This window comes from Hypanus sabinus, chromosome 2 (genome assembly GCF_030144855.1).
Source record: "Hypanus sabinus isolate sHypSab1 chromosome 2, sHypSab1.hap1, whole genome shotgun sequence".
Lineage (NCBI taxonomy): Eukaryota > Metazoa > Chordata > Chondrichthyes > Myliobatiformes > Dasyatidae > Hypanus > Hypanus sabinus.
The window spans coordinates 212,069,342-212,089,783 of NC_082707.1; the positions used below are offsets into that span (position 1 = coordinate 212,069,342).

Here is a 20,442-nt window from a genome sequence, read left to right on the forward strand (position 1 = left end):
GAACAGAATTAGGCCATTCGGAATAAGTGATATAATGATCTAACTTGTGGCCTGGTGGAGGTATTACCATTCAAATAGGGTAACTAAACATTCTAATAGTTTTCTAATTATCGATCTAGTTAATAACAACCCAATTAGCGGTCAACAACAAAAAATCATTCCCGACTCACTCCTCAACTAGGCTAACTGACTAAGCATGAAAATGTAACTATGCTAATCTGCTTTTATCATGCCTCAGTCCAATTAATAGATTACCATACTATGTATGTGATGCACTATTAATAACTCCAAAAGACTGGAAGTGGAGTAAATACTGAAAGGCTTTTATTAGCCAGTAAAACGGAGCACGTCCATGCTGGATGACTGTGGGAGGAGCCACATGAGCAGTCAGCAGAGGGGCGTGTCCAGACAGATGTACATGATTTACCACAGTATGCTACAAAATACAATATAGATAGAAAACAAATACATAGTTCCTACATCCCAGCCCCTAATTATTACACTATAATATTGCAACTACATACTACTAAAATAGACATGAAATCTGCAAAGGCTAACATCTTAACATTAATGCAAATGCCCACTTTTTCTTCCTCCTCCTAGTCAAGTCATATAACAGTCATCTAGGCCAGAGGTTACTAGAACTTAGCCCAGTACAGAGTGTTCTTTACTACCACTCTAGCACTTAGCCTAGTACAGAGTGATCTTTACTACCACTCTAGCACTTCACCCAGTACAGTGATCTTTACTACCACTCTAGCATTTTGCCCAGTACAGTGTTCTTTACTGCCACTCTAGCACTTCACCCAGTACAGTGATCTTTACTACCTCTAGCACTTCGCCCAGTACAGTGTTCTTTACTACCACTCTAGCACTTCACCCAGTACAGTGATCTTTACTACCTCTAGCATTTTGCCCAGTATAGTGTTCTTTACTACCACTCTAGCACTTCACCCAGTACAGTGTTCTTTACTACCACTCTAGCACTTCGCCCAGTACAGTGTTCTTTACTACCACTCTAGCACTTCACCCAGTACAGTGTTCTTTACTACCACTCTAGCACTTCACCCAGTACAGTGATCTTTACTACCTCTAGCATTTTGCCCAGTACAGTGTTCTTTACTACCACTCAAGCACTTCGCCCAGTACAGTGTTCTTTACTGCCACTCTAGCACTTGGCCCGGTACGGAGTGTTCTTTACTACCACTCTAGCACTTCACCCAGTACAGTGATATTTACTGCCACTCTAGCACTTAGCCCGGTACGGAGTGTTCTTTACTACCACTCTAGCACTTCACCCAGTACAGTGTTCTTTACTACCACTTTCTCTCAAGTCAAAGTCATGAAGCTTCTGGAGCTGTAGCTCCTTAAACCTTTGCCTCCTGTTGAAGGCAGATCTTGATTATAGGCCTGTCCAGACAGCTGGTCTTTGTCTAGATGCGCATCTGCTGCACAACTCTTCTGTCTGGAAAGACTTGTGTGACTCTTCCCATTTCAAGGCCCTGTGTCATCAACCATAATATCTCCTGGGAGGAAATTGCACTTCTCACACTGAGCGCCAGCAAAATTTGTTGCATTATCAGAGTGTAGTTCACAAACGTGTCCTCGTCTTGCTATAAAGCGTCAAAGTGTATTAACAACGGAATATACGTCTAAAGAAGATGCCATTTCAGTATGGACAGGTCATACAGATGGACAGATAAATGTGACCCCATACCTCTTCACTGTACTCCTCTGATTTTTACCTTAAAAGCTCCAAAGTAGTTCCCTCCTGCACATGTAAACGTTCATCTGGAGAGATCCTGTCCAAAGGTACAACACACTTACACAGGATTCTTTTCACAGCTGTACTAGTACTGGGAATCCAGTATTTTTGGCGTAAACTGGACAACATGTGATTACAGTATGAGACTTACTCTTTGCAGATGACTGAGCTCTTGCAGTACCCAGTGAAAGGGACCTGCAGGAGCTGGCTGACTGCCTCGCTGTGGCAGCAAGAAAATTTGACCTAACCATCAGCCTGCAGAAGACAGAAGTTCTACTTCAACCTGCACCCTACAGCAACCTGGCAGAACCATGAATTAAGTTTGAAGGAACACAGCTCAACAATGTTGATGCCTTCACTTACCTGGGAAGTTGCCTCTCCACTTCCTGCAGTCTAGATTGAGAGGTCTGAAATAGACTTGCAAAAGCTGGGGCATCCTTTGGACATATGTGTGGGGAGAATATGGCATCTGGCTGAAGACCCAATTTGGCAGTCTACGGAGCAGACATCCTGACTTCCCTGCTGTATGGCTGTGAAACATGGACCCCATACTGCAGGCACATCAAGATGCTTGACCAGTGCCACCTGCGATGCCTTGGCAAGATCATGGGCATCTCATGGGAAGACAGAGACCCACCAAAGAAGTGCTACAAAGGGCTGATAGCTCTAGGACAGGCACTGATCATGAAGGCTCAACGTTGATGGGTTGGACATGTAGTCTGGATGGAAGACAATCACCCCACAAAGATCAGATTCTTTTCTGAGCTGGCACATGGCACCAGAAAGCAGGGAGGTTGCACAAAGCCCTATAAAGACTGTGTGGAAGCATCCTTAAAGGCATCCAGTATCCCTGTGACCAGTTAGGAAGTCATGGCCAAAGATCACAACACCTGCAAAGGCACCAGCACATTCAAAGAACAATGGCTGAAAGACCTCAATCAAAAGTGCCAAGACCGCTAGGAGAGACAACCTGACCCTTCAATGGCTGTAATGAATCGGACCTGCACTTCCCAGTTTTGACTTCGCTCTCATCAGAGACGTCACTGATGTAATTGTTTCCAACGGCTTCCAAGAAGAAAATGGCATGTCCCACTTTTTGATGTACATGCTTCAGAATGATGTCTGAGATATGAAGGTCCTTTGCCAGTATAACAGGATGTTTAGGCATGGCTGCTTTACTAAGCCATCCACCAACTCACAAAACACCATCTTCAAGTTCTAGATTGAGCTCGAAAATATGGCTGTACCTTTTCACATTTCCTCCCATTTGCAAATTTGAGAATTCACCTGGAAATCTATTTCTTTTTTATATAGATATTTTTATTGAAGCAAAAAAAACTGTATTTTTATAAACAGATTGTTACGTACCCTGTAACTGGGTTGTCAAACCAGCAGAAATGGAACACTTGTTGGAGTCTGTAATTACTAGAAACTAATAATGTTTATTAATAAATTAAGTAATACAGTACACTAAATACAAGGATATAAATGTAACAGGTTAGCAGTGATAATATACACATGTACACACAAATATTAGAATAGGAATCCGCCAAGCTCTATCGAAGTCTAGGGGTAAATGATCAGTTTTCAAGTGAAGCAGAGTTCAGTTCAGTTTAGAGAAGTTCAAGGTAGTTGTTGTGGAACCGTTGGGGGGAGAGAGAGAGAGTGAGAGATACAGTTGAGATTTCAGGCAAACCTTCCGAATGTGTCACCAACTGTGACTCCTCTGTTCTAGATGCGACCGTTCTTCTGTGGTGAACCCGTCACCCATCCAAGGGTGGACACACAACAGGTCCCCACCGGTCGTACCTTTACACCCTGTGAGCCTCTGACCGATTCCTGCGAATCGGTCCTCCAAACTCCCACCAACTTGTGGAGGCACAATGCTCTCTTCAGGGTCTTGTGGTGTGTCTGCAGTGTCTTAGCAAACCTGCTATTTTATTTCCCCCCCCCCCCCCGATGGGGTATCACCTGTCCCTCAAACTTCACCACTTCCTTTTGTCTCAACAGAAGTGTTAATGAGCAATTCATGTTCAAAGCAAAGTGTCCGTGGGAGATGCCAAAATACTGAATTATCTCTCTCTCTCCCTCTCCCTCTCCCTCTCCCTCTCCCTCTCCCTCTCCCTCTCCCTCTCCCTCTCCCTCTCCCTCTCCCTCTCCCTCTCCCTCTCCCTCTCCCTCTCCGTTATCTCTCTCATTAGCAGTTTTGAATGGCTCTCCCTTATCTCTCTCTTTTTAGCAGCATCTGTTCTGCAGCTCTGCTTGGCTTCACCCATAACAAGATACACATAAGAGAAAAAACAAACAAAACACAGACAAAAAACTCCCACCCACAACCCTGGTATGGTAAAAATTTCTTCCTCGTTCACAATTGAAAAATAGCAAAAATGAAATTGATCAACTAAGGTATGAGGTCCTAATGTATATTAATAAAGTATATATTACTACATTAAGCAAATAGTAGGAGCACAGGAAGACAGGTATCCATACTAATTCAGTAGCCAAGGAGGTGTAATGATGGTAATAAGGCCAAAAAGGAGCCCCATGTTTTTCATATGTTGCTGGTTTCCTCCTCACACTATACAAGATCTTTTCAGGTTTACTACTGGATGTTAACTCGTTTAACCACTGCCTGTGTGAGGGAGGAAATTAAGATTTCCAGTTTTGTAGGATACATTTTTTTCCAACTGCACTAATTTTAAACAGTAACTTGCCAATCTGTACTACAGAGTGATATTAAAAATAAGTGGGAATCAGATCTTGAAATGCAATTACAATGATGCTGATTGGTGTAATATCCTTCAAATGTCTCAAACTATATTAATTTCAACTAAACATAGACAAGTACAGTTTAATATCTTTAACAGGACCTACTACACCCCACATAGACTGCACAAAATATACCTTAGCAGCTCTCCTGATTGTCAGAGATGCAAATCTTGTGACGGAGACTTACTTCATATGCTTTGGAATTGCTCTTAACTGGAAGACTTTTGGAAATACATTGTTAGAATAATCTCAGATATTATAAAAACCGAAATTTCATTTGATCCTAGGGTCTGGATTTTGGGAGATCTATAAGGTCTTAATGTGAACTACAATAAAAAAAAACTTTATATTGCTTGTGGCTACAGCCTGGAAGTCTACTTCTTTGCCAAAACCCAGTGACCTACATTTCAGACTTTCTTAGCTCCTCCACTGAAAGTTAGTCTCAGCCGATCTGACCTTATGAGTTTCTGAAACTCTGTTTGCAATAAAGTTTAGAAACCTGGGAGTTTCATTCTTGATGTACTGCAGCACAGAAGTACTATCAGTCCAAAACGCTGAATCATTAAGCTGCATCTCCAAATCCTTCCTCCACAATGTGTCCAAATGGTTTGTCATTGCAACAGCAGTGAGCTCTATATAAGGGATGGAAACTGACTTCAATGGAGCTACCCTGGATTTTCCCATGCTAAAAGCACTGCACATCTGAGAGTGACTGTTGTGCAACTATAAGTAGATCACTGCTCCATAGCCATCTTCGTTAGCATTTGTAGAGTGGTGTAACTTGCAGTCATAACTTCTCCAAAATCCAGGGGTTTCAAATATCTCTAACAACCTTGAAGTCTCCCAACAGGCAGGGTTCTTCCAGCCAGCTTGTCCACTCATGAGCAATTGATGTTGGTATGGTGTCATCCCAGCCAAGCTCTTTCTTACATAGATCTTGTAAGATCTTCTTAACAGAGAGCACCACCAGACTCAAGATTCAGAAAGGGTCATAGATAGAACTAACTGTAGAGAGGATTCCCCTTCTGGTGAATGACCTATCTTGGATTGTGATCTTAAACTTTAAAGAATCAGAGTGAATGCATCATTGCACACCCAGTACTCTCTTCACTGAAGGAAGATCTTGATCCAAAACCAATTCCTTCATGTCTTTCACTCTGTTCTTCTGGTATAACAGTTAGCACATTATGTTTGTTGCTCATCCACTTTGAAAGCTGCTTTTAGCACAAATGGATAAAAGTTTATGATAAAGGCACAACTTCTTCCTCAGAGGACTGACACATGGCAGTAATTAACATAGAAGCAATTCAGCTCTTATCCATCATCTCACAGTTGAATTGTTCTTCATTGCCTTCTGCACATTTCTTAAGAGCAAAGTTGGCATAGCTTGGTGATGAAGTTGCTCCAAAGAGATGTACCACTATTCTAAAGTCCACCGTATCTTGGCTGAGGTCACCATCAGGCCACTAAAGAAACTTCAATAGATCTGCATCTTCCATTGGTTCTTTAATCTGATGAAAAAATTTATTTAATATCCACTGTGGTCACCACTGGCTCTTTTCTGAATCTGGTTATGACTCCAACCAGTGAGCTAGTATGATCTGGTCCCTGTAAAAGCTGAACATTAAGTGATATTCTTGGAAAGTCACTCCACAGTCAAACACAGCATGAAGTTTCCCTTTTCTAGGGTGATAAACACCAGGATGTGGAATATATCAAACTTTTTCATCATGGCGTTCTAGATCCTCTGCTAGCACTCAGCACAATCTTTGGAGATGACATCATTCATAAAATTGAATTGAATTGACTTTATTTCTTACATCCTTCGAATACATGAGTAAAAATCTTTGCATTATGTCTCTATCTCAATGTGTAATGAGCAATCATAGTAATTTATAATAATTTATTATAAATAGAACAGTCAATGTAATATTGAGTACACTCAAATCAGCTTGAGTTCATCAATCTGATAGCCTGCTGGTAGAAGCTGTCCCAGAGCCTGTTGGTCCTGGCTTTTATTCTGCAGTACCGTTTCCCAGATGTAGCAGCTGTAATAGATTGTGGTTGGGATGGCTTGGGTCCCCAATGATCCTTCTGGCCCTTTTTACACACCTGTTGTTGTAAATGTCCTGAATCATGGGAAGTTTACTACTACAGATGCGTTGGGCTGTCTTCACCACTTTCTGCAGAGTCCTGCGATTAAGGGAGGTACAGTTCCCATACCAGACAGTGATGCAGCCAGTCAGGATGCTCTCAACTGTGCCCCTGTAGGAAGTTCTTAGGATTCGGGGGCCCATGCCAAACTTCTTCAACCATCTGAGATGAAAGAGGCACTGTTGTGCCTTTTCACCACACATCTGGTGTGGACAGACCACTTGAGGTCCTCAGTGATATGGATGCTGAGGAACTCGAAGTTGTTTACCCTCTGAACCCCAGATCCATTGATGTTAATAGGGGTTAGCCTGTCTCCATTCCTCCTGTAATCTACAACCAGTTCCTTTGTTTTTGTGACGTTAAGGGAAAGGTGGTTTTCTTGACACTGTGTCAGAGCTGTGTAATCAGTATGAAATGACAATTCCGGTTTAATCCTCTTCCTTAGGTTTAGAACATGCTGTTCAGCAATCTTCCTATTATTTGGCATATCAACTTTCTTTCTCAAAGGTAAACTAATCTGGTAGTGGCCATCCACTAGTTTTGTGGAATTAGTAACCTGTTACATGAACTTGTGATCTTTTCTTGACAAGCTAGGTTGTTTATCCTGATTGCATTCAGAAATGTCTGCCTTAAACTGCTTCTGCCAAAGCTCATCCAAGTTCAAAACAGAGATCCTGTTAATTGTCAGCTCTGGCTGTGCACAGTCTCTTCCATCACCATTGTCTCCTTTCCACAGTGTATTCACAGTCCAATCTAATGTTGTTCTAATTGCATAGGTTCCGTCATTAACACTGCAAATCACTTGCAACAGCTCCAGTACTTTAGGCACATTTGTCCCTATCAGCAGCACAGTTTCTGAATCAATCTCTGGCAAATGGGCATGTTTCAGGTGAGACCATCCTTGGAGATCTCTCTGTCATGGAATGTTCCCTTTGTGGGCAGGCATACTTTTTTGTATATAGATATTAGGTAGTTCACAATAGTTTTCACCATCTAAGCCAACCACTTCCAATGCTGAAACAATGTTCCTACTCACGATCTTCTCTTCACCCATGGTAATAAGGAAAAGCGTGTCATTTATCCTGTGAGGTTGAGTTTGTTCATGAGTCCCAATGTGCAGAACTCTGCTATACTTCCTTGGTCCAGGAAAGCATAAGTAACCACTGTCTTTGTTACCTTTCTTAGACTTCACTTGTACTGAAACAATAGGAAAATCACCAACCCCTGTAAGACCATTAGTTATGAGAACACTACTCTCTACCAATTCTTTCATAGCTTGTTTTGATTCTGCAACCTTTTCATCATTGTGAATATGAAGTATGCTGGGATGCTTGCCACTGCATACCTTGCATGAAAGACACTCCCTACAATCCTTGTTGGTGTGCCCTGTCCACAATCAGCTAAAGCAGACATCGTTTTCCTTTAGTAAGACAATCTTCACACTATGAGTCCTCTTCTCCACCTGCGGGCATGAACCCAATGTGTGTTCACTCTCGCAAATCAGTCAAACCTTTTAGGCTGATGAACCATTTCCCTTCTGTTAGTTCCAGGTTCAGTTTTAGCTCTACTTTGCACTGTGGCCACAGCAGTGGCAAAGCTGCTGCCTTTAGCCTTAGAATGAAATTGTGACTTAGATTTGTTCACACCTTTGCTTATTGCTGGTGATGGAACTTCCTGAATATTCCCAAACACTGGGTGTGTAGCAATCTTTACTTGCGACACATGTAATCAACAATGTTAGTGAAAGAAGTTTTACGACTTGCCTTTTTTGCTGTTCACAGACCACAGTACTCCATCTACAGTGCCAATAAAAAGTATTCATTCCTCTTGGAAGTTTGCATGTTTTATTGTTTTAAAATATTGAATCACTGTGGATTTAATTTGGCTTTTGTTGACACTGATCAACAGTCAAAGTGAAAGCAAATTTCTACAAATTGGTCGAAATTTGTTACAATTATTAAACACAAAATAAATAATTGCCTAATTACTCACCCCATTCTATTAAGTATTTAGTAGATGCACCTTTGGCACCAACTACAGCCTTGAGTCTATGCAGATAGGTCTCTCAGCTTTGCACATCTGGACACTTTCTCCATTCTTCTTTACAAAACTGCTCAAACTCTTATCAGATTGCATAAGATCGTGAATGAACAGCCCTCTTAAGTCCAGCCACAAATTCTCAAGTGGGTTGAGGTCTGGAGTCTGATTGCCACTCCAGGATATAATTTTATTGTTGTTTTGGGGCTTGGGGCCATTGTCTTGCTGGAAAAAAAATCTTCTCCCAAGTTGTAGTTCTCTTGCATACTGTATCAAGTATTCCTCCAGGATTTCCCTGTATTTTTCTGTATTCATTTTACCTACTACCTTCACAAGCCTTTTAGGGCCTGCTGCAGCAAAACATCCCACAACATGATGCAGTCATCACCATGCTTCACCGTAGGGATGGTGTATTTTTGACGTGCGGTGCTTGGCAAACATAGCATTTACTCTAATGGCCAATAAGTGCAATTTTGATTTCATCAGACCATAAAACCTTCTAGCTGACTTCAGAGTCTTCCGCATGCCTTCTGGCAAACTGTAGCTGAGATTTCATTTGAGTTTTTTTCAACAGTGGCTTTCTGTTTGCCATTCTCCCACAAAGCTGCGACTGGTGGAACACCTAGGCAATAGTTGTTGTATGCACAGTCTCTCCATCTCAGCCATTGAATCTTGTAACTCCTTGAGAATTATCATAGGTCTCTTGGTGGCATCCCTCACTAGTCCCCCTTCTTGCAGTCACTCAGTTCTTGAGGATGGTCTGCTCTTGGCAGATTTACAGCTGTGCCATACAGGTAGTCCCCAAGTTACAAACGTCTGACTTACAGACAACTTGTACTTACGAACCGAGGAAGGAGAACACCATCTGCCATTTTAAGTCAGATCACGACGCCATCCGCCATTTTAAGCCGTTGCCGTTGATACTGTATTGAGTGTGTCACTTTGTATTTGGCTTAAATTTTTCTTAGCAAGATTCACCCTGACCCCGCCACGCCCCACCCCAGTGTCCGGTCAGCGCTGGGCTGGAGAATGGAGTTTCCTGAGTTCAATCCAGTGACAGACCGCTCCCGTGCTGGGCTGATATTGATCCAGTGACTCCCGTACCATCCGTGCCGGGTTGATGTTAAGCTCGCAACTCGACCTCGTAAAAAAAACCACTGCCACCTCCAGTTTAAATTCCCACGCGGAATATTGTGGAGGATCAAATACCCAAACCCAGCCCCCACTTGTCCCATTTAACCTGTGTCAGTGCAGTGGACTTTCGGACCTGGGGAATTCAGTGCGATAGTCCTTAGGACCTGGCGGAGGTGTGGACCCGCTGCCCGCAGTGTTTCTTTTCCATTGATGGGAAGCGATCGCGATTGAAAATAAAGTGGCAATAATAAAGTGTTTGGAAAGAGTTGAAACGCCATTAGTCATTGGAAAAACGTTAGGCTACAGTCAGTCAACGATCGGAACAATTTTAAAGGATAAAATGAGAATAATGGAGCATATGAATGGCCCTACCCCAATGAAAGCTACAATTATTACTAAGTAACGCAGTGGTTTAATTATTAGAATATGTATGTCTCTTAAGTGTTTTATATGCATAGAAAGATAAAATATATACCATATACTAAGACAAACATTTGACTAACTGGCACTAAATAATACTGGATGTTCTTGTTCCGACTTAAAGTCAGACTCAGGAACGGAACTTGTACGTAACCCAGGGACTGCCTGTATTCTTTACATTTCTTGATGATCGACTTAACTGTACCCTAGGGGATATTCAGTGACTTGGAAATTTTCTTATATCCATCTCCTGACTTGTGCTTTTCAATAATCTTTTCACAGAGTTGCTTAGAGTGTTATTTTGTCTTCATGGTCTAGTTTTTGCCAGGATACTGACTCACCAGCCATTGGACCTCCCAGATACAGGTGTATTTTTACAACAATCAATTGAAACACTTTGACTGCACACAGGTTTATATATAGCTGGGACACCTTAACTAATTATGTGACTTCTAAATCCATTTGGCTGCACCAGTGATGATTTGGTGTGTCAGATTAAAGGGGCTGAATATTTATGCAATCAATTCTTTTGTGTTTATATTTGCAATTAATTTAGATCACTTTATAGAGATCTGTTTTCACTTTGACATGAAAAAGTATTTTTCTGTTGATCAGTGTTTTAAAAAAAAGCCAAATTAAATCCACTATGATTCAATGTTGTAAAACAATAAGACATGCAAGCTTCCTTGGCAATGAATACTTTTTGTAGGCACTGTATCCTGAAGTATATAGGGCAATTCTCAAGAAGAAATTGCCCTATTGCCCTAAATTCCTCAAGGAGGAATTTCTTTTGCCAGAGAGCGATGAATGTATAGAATTCATTGCCACAGGCCAAGTCATTGGGTATATATAATGCAGAGTTTAATAGATTCTTGATTAATCAGGGCTTGAAGAGATACTGGGAGAAGACAGGAGATTGGAGCTGAGAGGGAAAATGGATCAGCCATGACAAAATGGTGGAGCAGACTCAATGGACCAAATGACCTAATTCTGCTCCTTTATCTTGTGGTCTTATGGACAATTGACATATTGGCAGGCATGTCCAGCACACATATGTACTGGCCCTCTACCATGGCATTGTAATAGCCTTTATGAAAAAGTCTGTAGTCTTGAAGAATTTTCATGTCTTCAGCTTTGATAGGTACCCAAGAAAGAGCCTTTTGCATATAGGTGGATGTAATTTTCTGTTCATTACTAAAGTGTTCCTGTCATGAAGGTTTAGCTTTTGGATATCCTTTCTTAGGGTTGACATCCTGGAAACTTCTGACGTTCTCTTTAGTGTACTGTTCAAGGAGATAGAGGCAGTCACTCCAGCTTTCTACTGTTTTCAAAACCCCTCATGAATGCATGATACTGAAATGGATGTCCATAGAAGATTTGAATCTCTCTTTTAGGCAATGATGAAATGCATTGCTGTTGTACCAATAAGGTTATTATTTCATTTTGCTTCCTCATAATATCTATAGTATTGTTTTGACCTCTATCATATAAAGCAAGTGTGTTTCCATGCTGTAGGTGAATATCCACATGAGCTATGGGATATGACATAGGTTGGAGTGCAGGCTGAGAGTAAGCACCCTGAACTACCTCATAGGGGTTTTGTTCATGTATCTCAACACACAAGGAACAAATGAATCAACATTGATATTAAGTGTATTGGTTTTTCTTTGTGCCTTTTCAATATAAGAATTCACACCATTGGTCTGACCTGCTGGAGCACTTTTAGCAGTTGTGACACTTGAAGCCCAAAGCACATAAACTTTAGCCATTTGTGTGGCAATGTCTTCCTCCAACTTAAGCTAATCCTTCCTTTTTCCATAGCTGTTCCTCTTGCTCTTCCATTGTATGCTTGTCCTTCAACTTAACCTGTTTCTTCCTTTTCTGTAGCTGTTCCTTTTGCTCTTCCAGCGCATTTTTGTCCTCAATAATCATTGATGTGCCATTAATACAGCTAAATCAGCCTCTGTTTTAATGTGTGCAGAGGAGGTAGTAGATGCAGAAGATTTCTTCCTGCAACAGAGCTTCAAGTGCTGACATTTGACACACTGTCATTCGGTTTCACATCCTGTTGTGGGTCATCTGTCAAATGCATAGTCAAAACATGCATTGGAGTTTGAGAAACATCGTCAGTTGGAAGGTGAGACACACATTCACTTGTTGCATCAATTTGACCTTCAATATAACATGTTAGGGTCAACAATTGGTTCTTATCCTCTATGAATGCACTGCAATCGTGATCAATATTTTAAAATAATGGTTTGGCACAGCCAAGAAGGGCCAAAAGGCCTGTTTCTGTGCTGTAATGTTCTATGGTTCTAAAAACGTTGGTTTTGTTTTCCTTGTTTGGCCTTGGGGAAGTAATGAATTAGCATGTGATGTTGCTGAACAACACTTCACAGGGATTAGTGAAGCCCTCAAGATGAGTTTGCATGTGAGGCATTTTCTTACGGTCATTAATTGATGTTATTAAACCTTCAATTTTGTTCACATTTGTTTCGTACTTTTGAAGTCTTTCAGTTAGATTAGCCGTAGCTTCAGTTTTAATTTCTCTTTTGCAAGCCCCAACTACAGAGTTGTTGCCACTTATTCCATGCTTTGATACACTCGTATTACTTTCTGTAGTTACTTTCTGTTTGTTCACTCGCATTGCTGGCAATATGTAATTCAATTAACGTAGTTAACAAACAAACAGTCGGTACTTTGACAACACTTAAACCAGACTGAACAAACAGCGTTGGCAAATGGAATATTTCAGCAGTTCAGTACAACAAAGTGATGAACCCTGAGGCAAACATCACGTAATTGAGGAACAGTCCTAATGGATGGACAGAGCTGACCATTCAAAAAGGTGTTCAAACTACAAACATACAGCATGAATTAACAAAAGGACAAAGATAATCCTACAGCAAGCTGCTCTTGTTTCTGACGTGTTATTCTTGGTGTTGCGATTTTAATTTTGCCAATGCGTCCAAGGCAGTCCTTTGTTGTACACTGGTGTTCATTTGCTATAACTTTTTTTGTTGACAAAATGTAGCGGTTACTTGAAAACAAACCAAAACCACTGAGGGACTAAGCCAAGATATGCAACACTGTGTGATGTTTAAGGTGTGTTTGATCCCTTGTTACATAACCAGCAAAGACAAATGATCTTGTAGCGACTTAAAAAAAATCTGACTAAACTAAATTACTGTTATAGTGATCTCAGTGTTCTAATTAGCAGCATCAGAATTAGCGTTTGGTATGTATTTTAGTGAAATTAGCGATCAAGTAAGCATTCTAATAACATCCCAGTTAGTGGTCAACAAAACAAAATATTCCCCATGGTTCAACCCCTCTCCACTAGACTAAACTAAACAACTAAGAAAGCAAAAGCATGAATACATGACTATGCTCATTCACTTTAACAACAGCCCAATTCATGTAACGGATTACCATAATAAAATGTGCCTCAAAATGAAGTACGGGCAGACACATACACATAGACACATGGCTCCTACAAGTCCATCGAGTCTTCTCCATTGTTCCATCATGGCTGATTTATTATCCCTCTCAACTTCATACTTCTTTCCATAATCTGTGATGCCCTTACTAATCAAAAACCTATAACCTTCTCTTTAAGTATACCCAGTGCTTGGTTTCTACAGCAGTCTGTGGTCATGAATTCCACAAATCTGCCAGCCCCTGGTAAATAGGAATTACAACGCTGTCCAGTCCCAGTAACATTCTGTTGATTTTTTTTTTCACTCTTTCCAGCTTAGTGATAGCCTCCTCTCTGTTTTATGTAAAACAAGCTGCCAGTGCAAGTGTAGATACAGGATTTAAACATTTAAGAGAAATTTGGATAGCTATGTTGATGGAGAGAAATGGAGGGCTGTGGTCCAACTGCATGGTTTGGCATTTATTAGATGAGCTGAAGGGGCTGTTCTTGTGCTGTGTTCTATGACTTTATGACCATGGCTAAAGAAATTCCTCCTCATCTCTGTTCTCAATGGATGCCCCTCTATTTTGAGGGTGTATCATCTGATCCTAGACTTTCCCCCACTTTTGTAAATATCCTCTCCACATCTACTGTCTAGGCCTTTCAAAGATCCTGTCAAAACAGCTGATTATTTTCATCATTATTAAATTCCATGCTGGTCTTCATTGTTCCAACAAAACAGCAGTGTGTAACCAGTCTCTCCCCCCAGTGAACGGCATCTCTGGCAAGGTCAGGAAGGACAAGTTTTGATTTCCACTGATGCTATCCTTCATTCCCTTGCAGTCGGATTGAATGGGTTTTACTGCACTGGTTGGAGTATTTGAAGGCAAGGGAAGACTATTTCTCGTGGTTGGTAAATATGAAACGAATGCTGGAGTCTGATCTTGAATTACAGCTGACCTTAAAGGAGAAGAAATTTCAGCTAAGTCATCACCAGACACTGCTCAGTAGCATCTTCAACCAGGCCGCTCTACTGGAGCGTCTCCTCCAAGAATCGGGCTCCTTATTTGCCACAACTGCAGATGAGACTCTCAATGAGAAAGGCCAACAGGAATTAAAAGCTAGTCATGAGGAACTTGAGCAGAAAGCAAAGGTGAGAATCTCTCCTTGCTTCTGAGTGTTTGCAAGGACGAATGTGTCAGCTGATGGCTGCTTCTGTGCTGTAAATTTCCAAGCAACTATTTGTTCTCATTTCTATCAAGAATCACTTAGATCACAACTGAAGCATTTTAAGATCTTGCTGCAACATTCCACCTTGTTCTGTCAGTGTGTTTCAGTGAGTATGTCAAGTCTTGGCAGTGCAGAAGAGATCTCCTGGGGTGGACCAGAGATGTGGAGGGGTGACTTGTGAAAAAGTGATAAATAGAAATGTTCATATTAAGAAGGATCAGTGATCACTGAACACAGATTGGCAGAGAACATCAAGGCTCCAAAGACATTTTATGTACATTAAGGGAAAATGTAGCTAGAGAGAGAATAGGGCCCCTCATGGTTAATGGGGATAGTCTGTATTAGTACAGAGGAGATGTTGGATGTGTTAATATGTATGAAGGTTGATAAATCTCCAGGGTCTAATGTGGTACAATACTGTGCAAAATTCTTATGTATATGTAAAAAAAATTCTGTAAAGCTTTCAAAATAATGAAATGATTTTTTTTTGAAATATAATAATCACAATAAAGACCAGAAAACAAAAAGAAATGAAATCAATATTTGGTGTGACCACCCTTTGTCTTTAAAACTGCATCGATTTTCTTACATATACTACTGTAAGAGAATCAGCTGGTAGATTGTTTCAAGCATACTTGGAGAACTTGCACAGTTTTTCTGCAGACCTTGACTGTCTCGCTTGCTTTCGTGTCTCCAGGTAATCCCAGACAGCCTAGAAGGTGTTGAGATTAGGGCTCTGTGGAGGCTATACCATCTGAAATCATATAAATAATCCAGGGCGCTCAAGACTTTTGCACAGTACTCTATATCCAAGAACATTGTAGGAAGTTAAAGAAGAAATTTCAGGAGCCTTGGCTGAGATATTTGTGTCATCATTAGAGATGGGAGGGGTGTTGGAAAACTGGAGGGTGGTGAATGTGGCTAATGTTGTGCCTTATTTAGGAAGGGTTGCACAGAAAAACCTGGGAACTATAGAACAGTAAATGTAACATCTGAGGTAGGTGTTAGTTATCCCTACCTCAAGAGATATGAAGGATAAGATGCATAACCAAGTTGACTAGGGGGAGTCAGCACAATGTTGTGCATGGAATATCGTGTCGCATGAATTTGAGTGGGTTTTTTGAAGTAGTTAAGAAGGATGATGAGGTGAGAGCAGTAGTTGTGCCTCTGTAGCCGAGCCTGAATCATATGTTCCACTAAAAGTTTGTTTTTTTTTGCTTCTTCTTTTCCTTGCCTATTTGTGTCTGACCAAATGCCTCTTTAATATAATGATTGAATATGATTATCATATAATGATTATTAAATATTATGATGTCCATAATGCACAGGAGCAGAATTAGGTCATTTGGCTCATCGTGTCTGCTCCACCATTTCATCATGACTGATCCATTTCTCTCTCAGTCCCAATCTCCTGTCATTTCCCTGTAACTCTTTCTTCATGCTCAAAATAATCAAGAACCTTTCAACATCTGCCTTAAATATACCCAATGACTTGGCCTCGTCAGCTGCCTGTGGCAACAAATTCCACAGATTCACCCCTCCCTGGCTAAAGAAATTCCTCTTTGTCTCCATTCTAAGTGAGAGTTCTACTATTCTGAGCCTGTGCCTTCTGGTCTTGGACTCCCCCACCATAGGAATCATCTCTCCATACCCACAGCATTAGAAACAGAAAATCTACAGCACAATACAGGCCCTTTGGCCCACAAAGCTGTGCTGAACATGTCCTTATCTTAGAAATTACCTAGGGCTACCCATAACCCTCTATTTTTCTAAGCTCCATGTACCTATCCAGGAGTCTTAAACAACACTTTTGTATCCACCTCCACCATGGCAGCCCATTCCACGCACTCACCACTCTCTGCGTTTTAAAAACAAAACAACTTACCCTGACATCTCCTCTGTACCTACTTTCAAGCACCTTAAAACTGTGCCCTCTCATGCTAGCCATTTCAGCCCTGGGGAAAAAGCCTCTAACTATCCACGTGATCAATGCCTTTCATCATCTTATACAACTCTATCAGGTCACCTCTCACCCTCTGTCGCTCTAAGGAGAAAAGGCCAAGTTCACTCAACCTATTCTCATAAGGCATGCTCCCCAATCCAGGCAACTTCCTTGTAAATGTCCTCTGCACCCTTTCTATGGTTTCCACATCCTTCCTGTAGTGAGGTGACCAGAACTGAGCACAGTACTCCAAGTGGGGTCTGACCAGGGTCCTAAATAGCTGTAACATTACCTCTCGGCCCCTAAGCCCAATCCCACAATTGATGAAGGCCAATGCACTGTATGCTTTCTTAACCACAGAGTCAACCTCTGCAACAGCTTTCAGTATCTTATAGACTTGGACCCCAGGATCCCTCTGAACTTCCACATTGCCAAGTGTCTTACCATTAATACTATATTCTGGCATCATATTTGACCTACCAAAATGAACCACCTCTGGGTTGAATTTCATTGAAGAAAGGCTCACTGGTCTATAATTCCCTGGGCTATATCTACTCCTTTCTTGAATAAGGGAACGACATTCGCAACCCTCCAATCCTCCGGAACCTCTCCTGTCCCATTGATTTTGCAAAGATCATTGCCAGAGGCTTAGCAATCTCCTCCCTCACCTCCCACCGTAGCCCGGGGTAAAGCTCATCTGGTTCCAGTGACTTATCCAACCTGATGCTTTCCAAAAGCTCTAGTACATCCTCTTTCTGAATGTACACATGCTCAAGCTTTTAAGTCTGCTGCAAGTCATCCCTACAATCGCCAAGATCCTTTTCCGTAGTGAACACTGAAGTAAAGTATTCATTAAGTACCTCTGCTTTCTCCTCCGGTTCCATATACACTTTCCCACTGTCACACTTGATAGGTCCTGTTCTTTCACATCTTATCCTCTTGCTCTTCACATACTTGTAGAATGCCTTGGGGTTTTCCTTAATCCTGTCTGCCAAGGCCTTCACATGGCCCCTTCTGGTTCTCCTAATTTTATTCTTAAGCTCCTTCCTGCTAGCCTTATAATCTTTTGGATCTCTATCTTTAACTAGTTTTTTGAATCTTTCATAAGCTCTTCATTTCTTCTTGACTAGATTTACAACAGCCTTTGTACAACACAGTTCCTGTACCCTACCATCTTTTTCTTGTTTCATTGGAACGTACCTTTGCAGAACTCCACACAAATATCCCCTGAGCATTTGCTATTTTTCTTCTGTACATTTCCACGAGAACATCTGTTCTCAATTTTTGCTTCCAAGTTCTTGCCCGATAGCCTCATATTTCCCCTTACTCCAATTAAACACTTTCCTAACCTGTCTAATCCTATCCCTCTCCTTTGGTGCCTTTCAATATTCAATAGGTTTTAATGAGGTCCCCACTCATTCTTCTGAATTCCAGTGGGTAGAGGCCCAGAGCTTTCAAACGCTCCTCATATGATAGGACTTTCAGTCCCAGAATAATTTTCGTGCACCTCCCTTGAACTTTCTTCAATGTCAGCACATCCTTCCTTAGATAAGGGGCCCAAAATTGCTTACAATAGTCTAAGCGAGCCTCACCAGTGACTGTAAAGCCTCAATATTACTTTCTTGCTTTTATTTTCTAGTCCTCTCAAAATGACATCATGTGCTAACATCACATGGCATGATTGTATCTGATTCTACAACCATCATCTTAAACAACTTCCTCTTGTCTTAAAACTCGTCGATGTTAATTGGGTTTTCAGAAGGCTTTTGACACGTTCTGGCTCACAAGACTGAAACAAGGTGGGCGTAGCAAGAAAATTTCCTTTTGTAAGAGAGGATCTAAGGGTACGACCTCTGAATAAAGGGATGACCCTTTCAAAGCAAGATGAGGAGGAATTCCTTCAGCCAGAGAGTGGTGAATCTATGGAACTCATTGCAATGAAGGGCTGTGGAAGACAAGTCATTGGGTATATTCACAATAGAGATTGACAGTTCTTGATTCGTAAAGGGGAGAATAAAAAAATAACAGCAAATCAGCCAGGAATGCTGGAGCAGGATCGATGGGCCAAATAGCTTAATTCTGCTACTATGTCTTATGCTGGTATACAGACTAAAGTACTCTTACGATGCCTGTCTACAGCACCTTCATGGAATCAGAATGAGAATCAAAATTAGGTTTATTATCACCGGCATGTGCCGTGAAATTTGTTAACTTAGAATGTGTAGAATGAACAGTCATGTTGATATTAATTCAGTCATAAGTTTATTGAGTCATTTCATGTAATGGTTATGGCTGAGTGATGCTTAACACTCAAGATAAAATAGCTGTCATTTAAAATTACAGAAGGGCTGGTGTAGCAGTTGAAACAGTAACACAGCTATATGTGCAAAGTATTTTGTGGCTGTGCTAAGTTCGATTGCTAAAAACTGAAGACTTCAAATATCGTTCTTTTCTCTTTTTGTTCAAAGATTTATAATCCCTATGATTGGATGATTAAAAAAAACTGATTATTATCTGCAAAACAATGACAGATCTGTGTACAACATCACACACAAAATGCTGGTGGAACACAGCAGGCCAGACAACATCTATAGGGAGAAGTGTTGTCGACGTTTCGGGCTGAGACGAAGGGTCCTGACGAAGGGTCTGGGCCCGAAACGTTGACAGTGCTTCTCCTTGTAGATGCTGCCTGGCCTGCTGCGTTCCACCAGCATTTTGTGTGTGTTGGTTGAATTTCCAGCATCTGCAGATTTCCCCGTGTTTGCTCTAAAGTACAACATGTTTAATTTCACAGAATAGAATGTCTAAAAATGGAAAACAATCAAAGTGAACACTTGATGTGAGTGATACAGGTGAGGAAGCAGGATCTAGCCTTTGTGTTTGAGAGAGAGGTGTGACACTGAGGAATGATGGGGAGTGATCCACATGACTGAAAGTGGGGAGACTTCTCATGGAAATAAAGAACCAGGTTGATGTTGATGGTAATTAATTCTGTGAGATTTCACAAAGTTTTCATATCTTAGCAAAAGGTGACTGTTTTGGAAGAAATAGTGAGAGATCACCAGCTTTACCTGGACAGTCTGGAGAAGTTCCAAAACTGGCTGCAGTTAATGACAGAAAAATATAACAGTTGCATCTCACACAAGAACTGCAAGGATCACGTGGATGGATCACTTAAGGAACTGACGGTAAATGATGCAACAGTTAATAATCATTTCTATCTGTAAACTAGATGAAGATTAAAGATCAGGAGAGATTGTGCAAGGGTGCTTCAGTTTTTGACCTTGTTCCTGGGATTGATCAAGGTATCCAGTAATGCCTATCTGTGAGTTAAGCAAGACAGTGACTTTAGGCAGCTTCTCAGTTTGACCTGCCAACTAGGCAGGCATTTCTGATCTCCAGCATATGTTGTGAAGCCACACTTTTCTTTGCATAGTAGAAAATGTTCCTCAACTCTCCTTAATCTTTTCACTCACTGATTTAAATCTATACCTTTGTTAATGGCCTGTGCTGGGGAAACGTCCTGCTGTTTTAGCCTTCTTTTATTCCATCTTTCACAATAGATTAGAGCAG

The 20,442-nt window shown here is 41.1% G+C and overlaps 1 protein-coding gene across 3 annotated transcripts in view; it reads left to right on the plus strand.

The window, feature by feature from the left end:
- The window catches only part of syne3 (spectrin repeat containing, nuclear envelope family member 3), a 158,640-nt gene that overhangs the window by 25,557 nt on the left and 112,641 nt on the right, over positions 1–20,442 (plus strand). For all 3 annotated transcript variants that reach the window (XM_059963131.1, XM_059963136.1, XM_059963121.1), the window contains exons 4-5: positions 14,541–14,850; positions 19,893–20,057. In XM_059963131.1, coding sequence (XP_059819114.1) covers positions 14,541–14,850; positions 19,893–20,057 — 475 coding nt within the window. The remainder of the gene's footprint in view (positions 1–14,540; positions 14,851–19,892; positions 20,058–20,442) is intronic.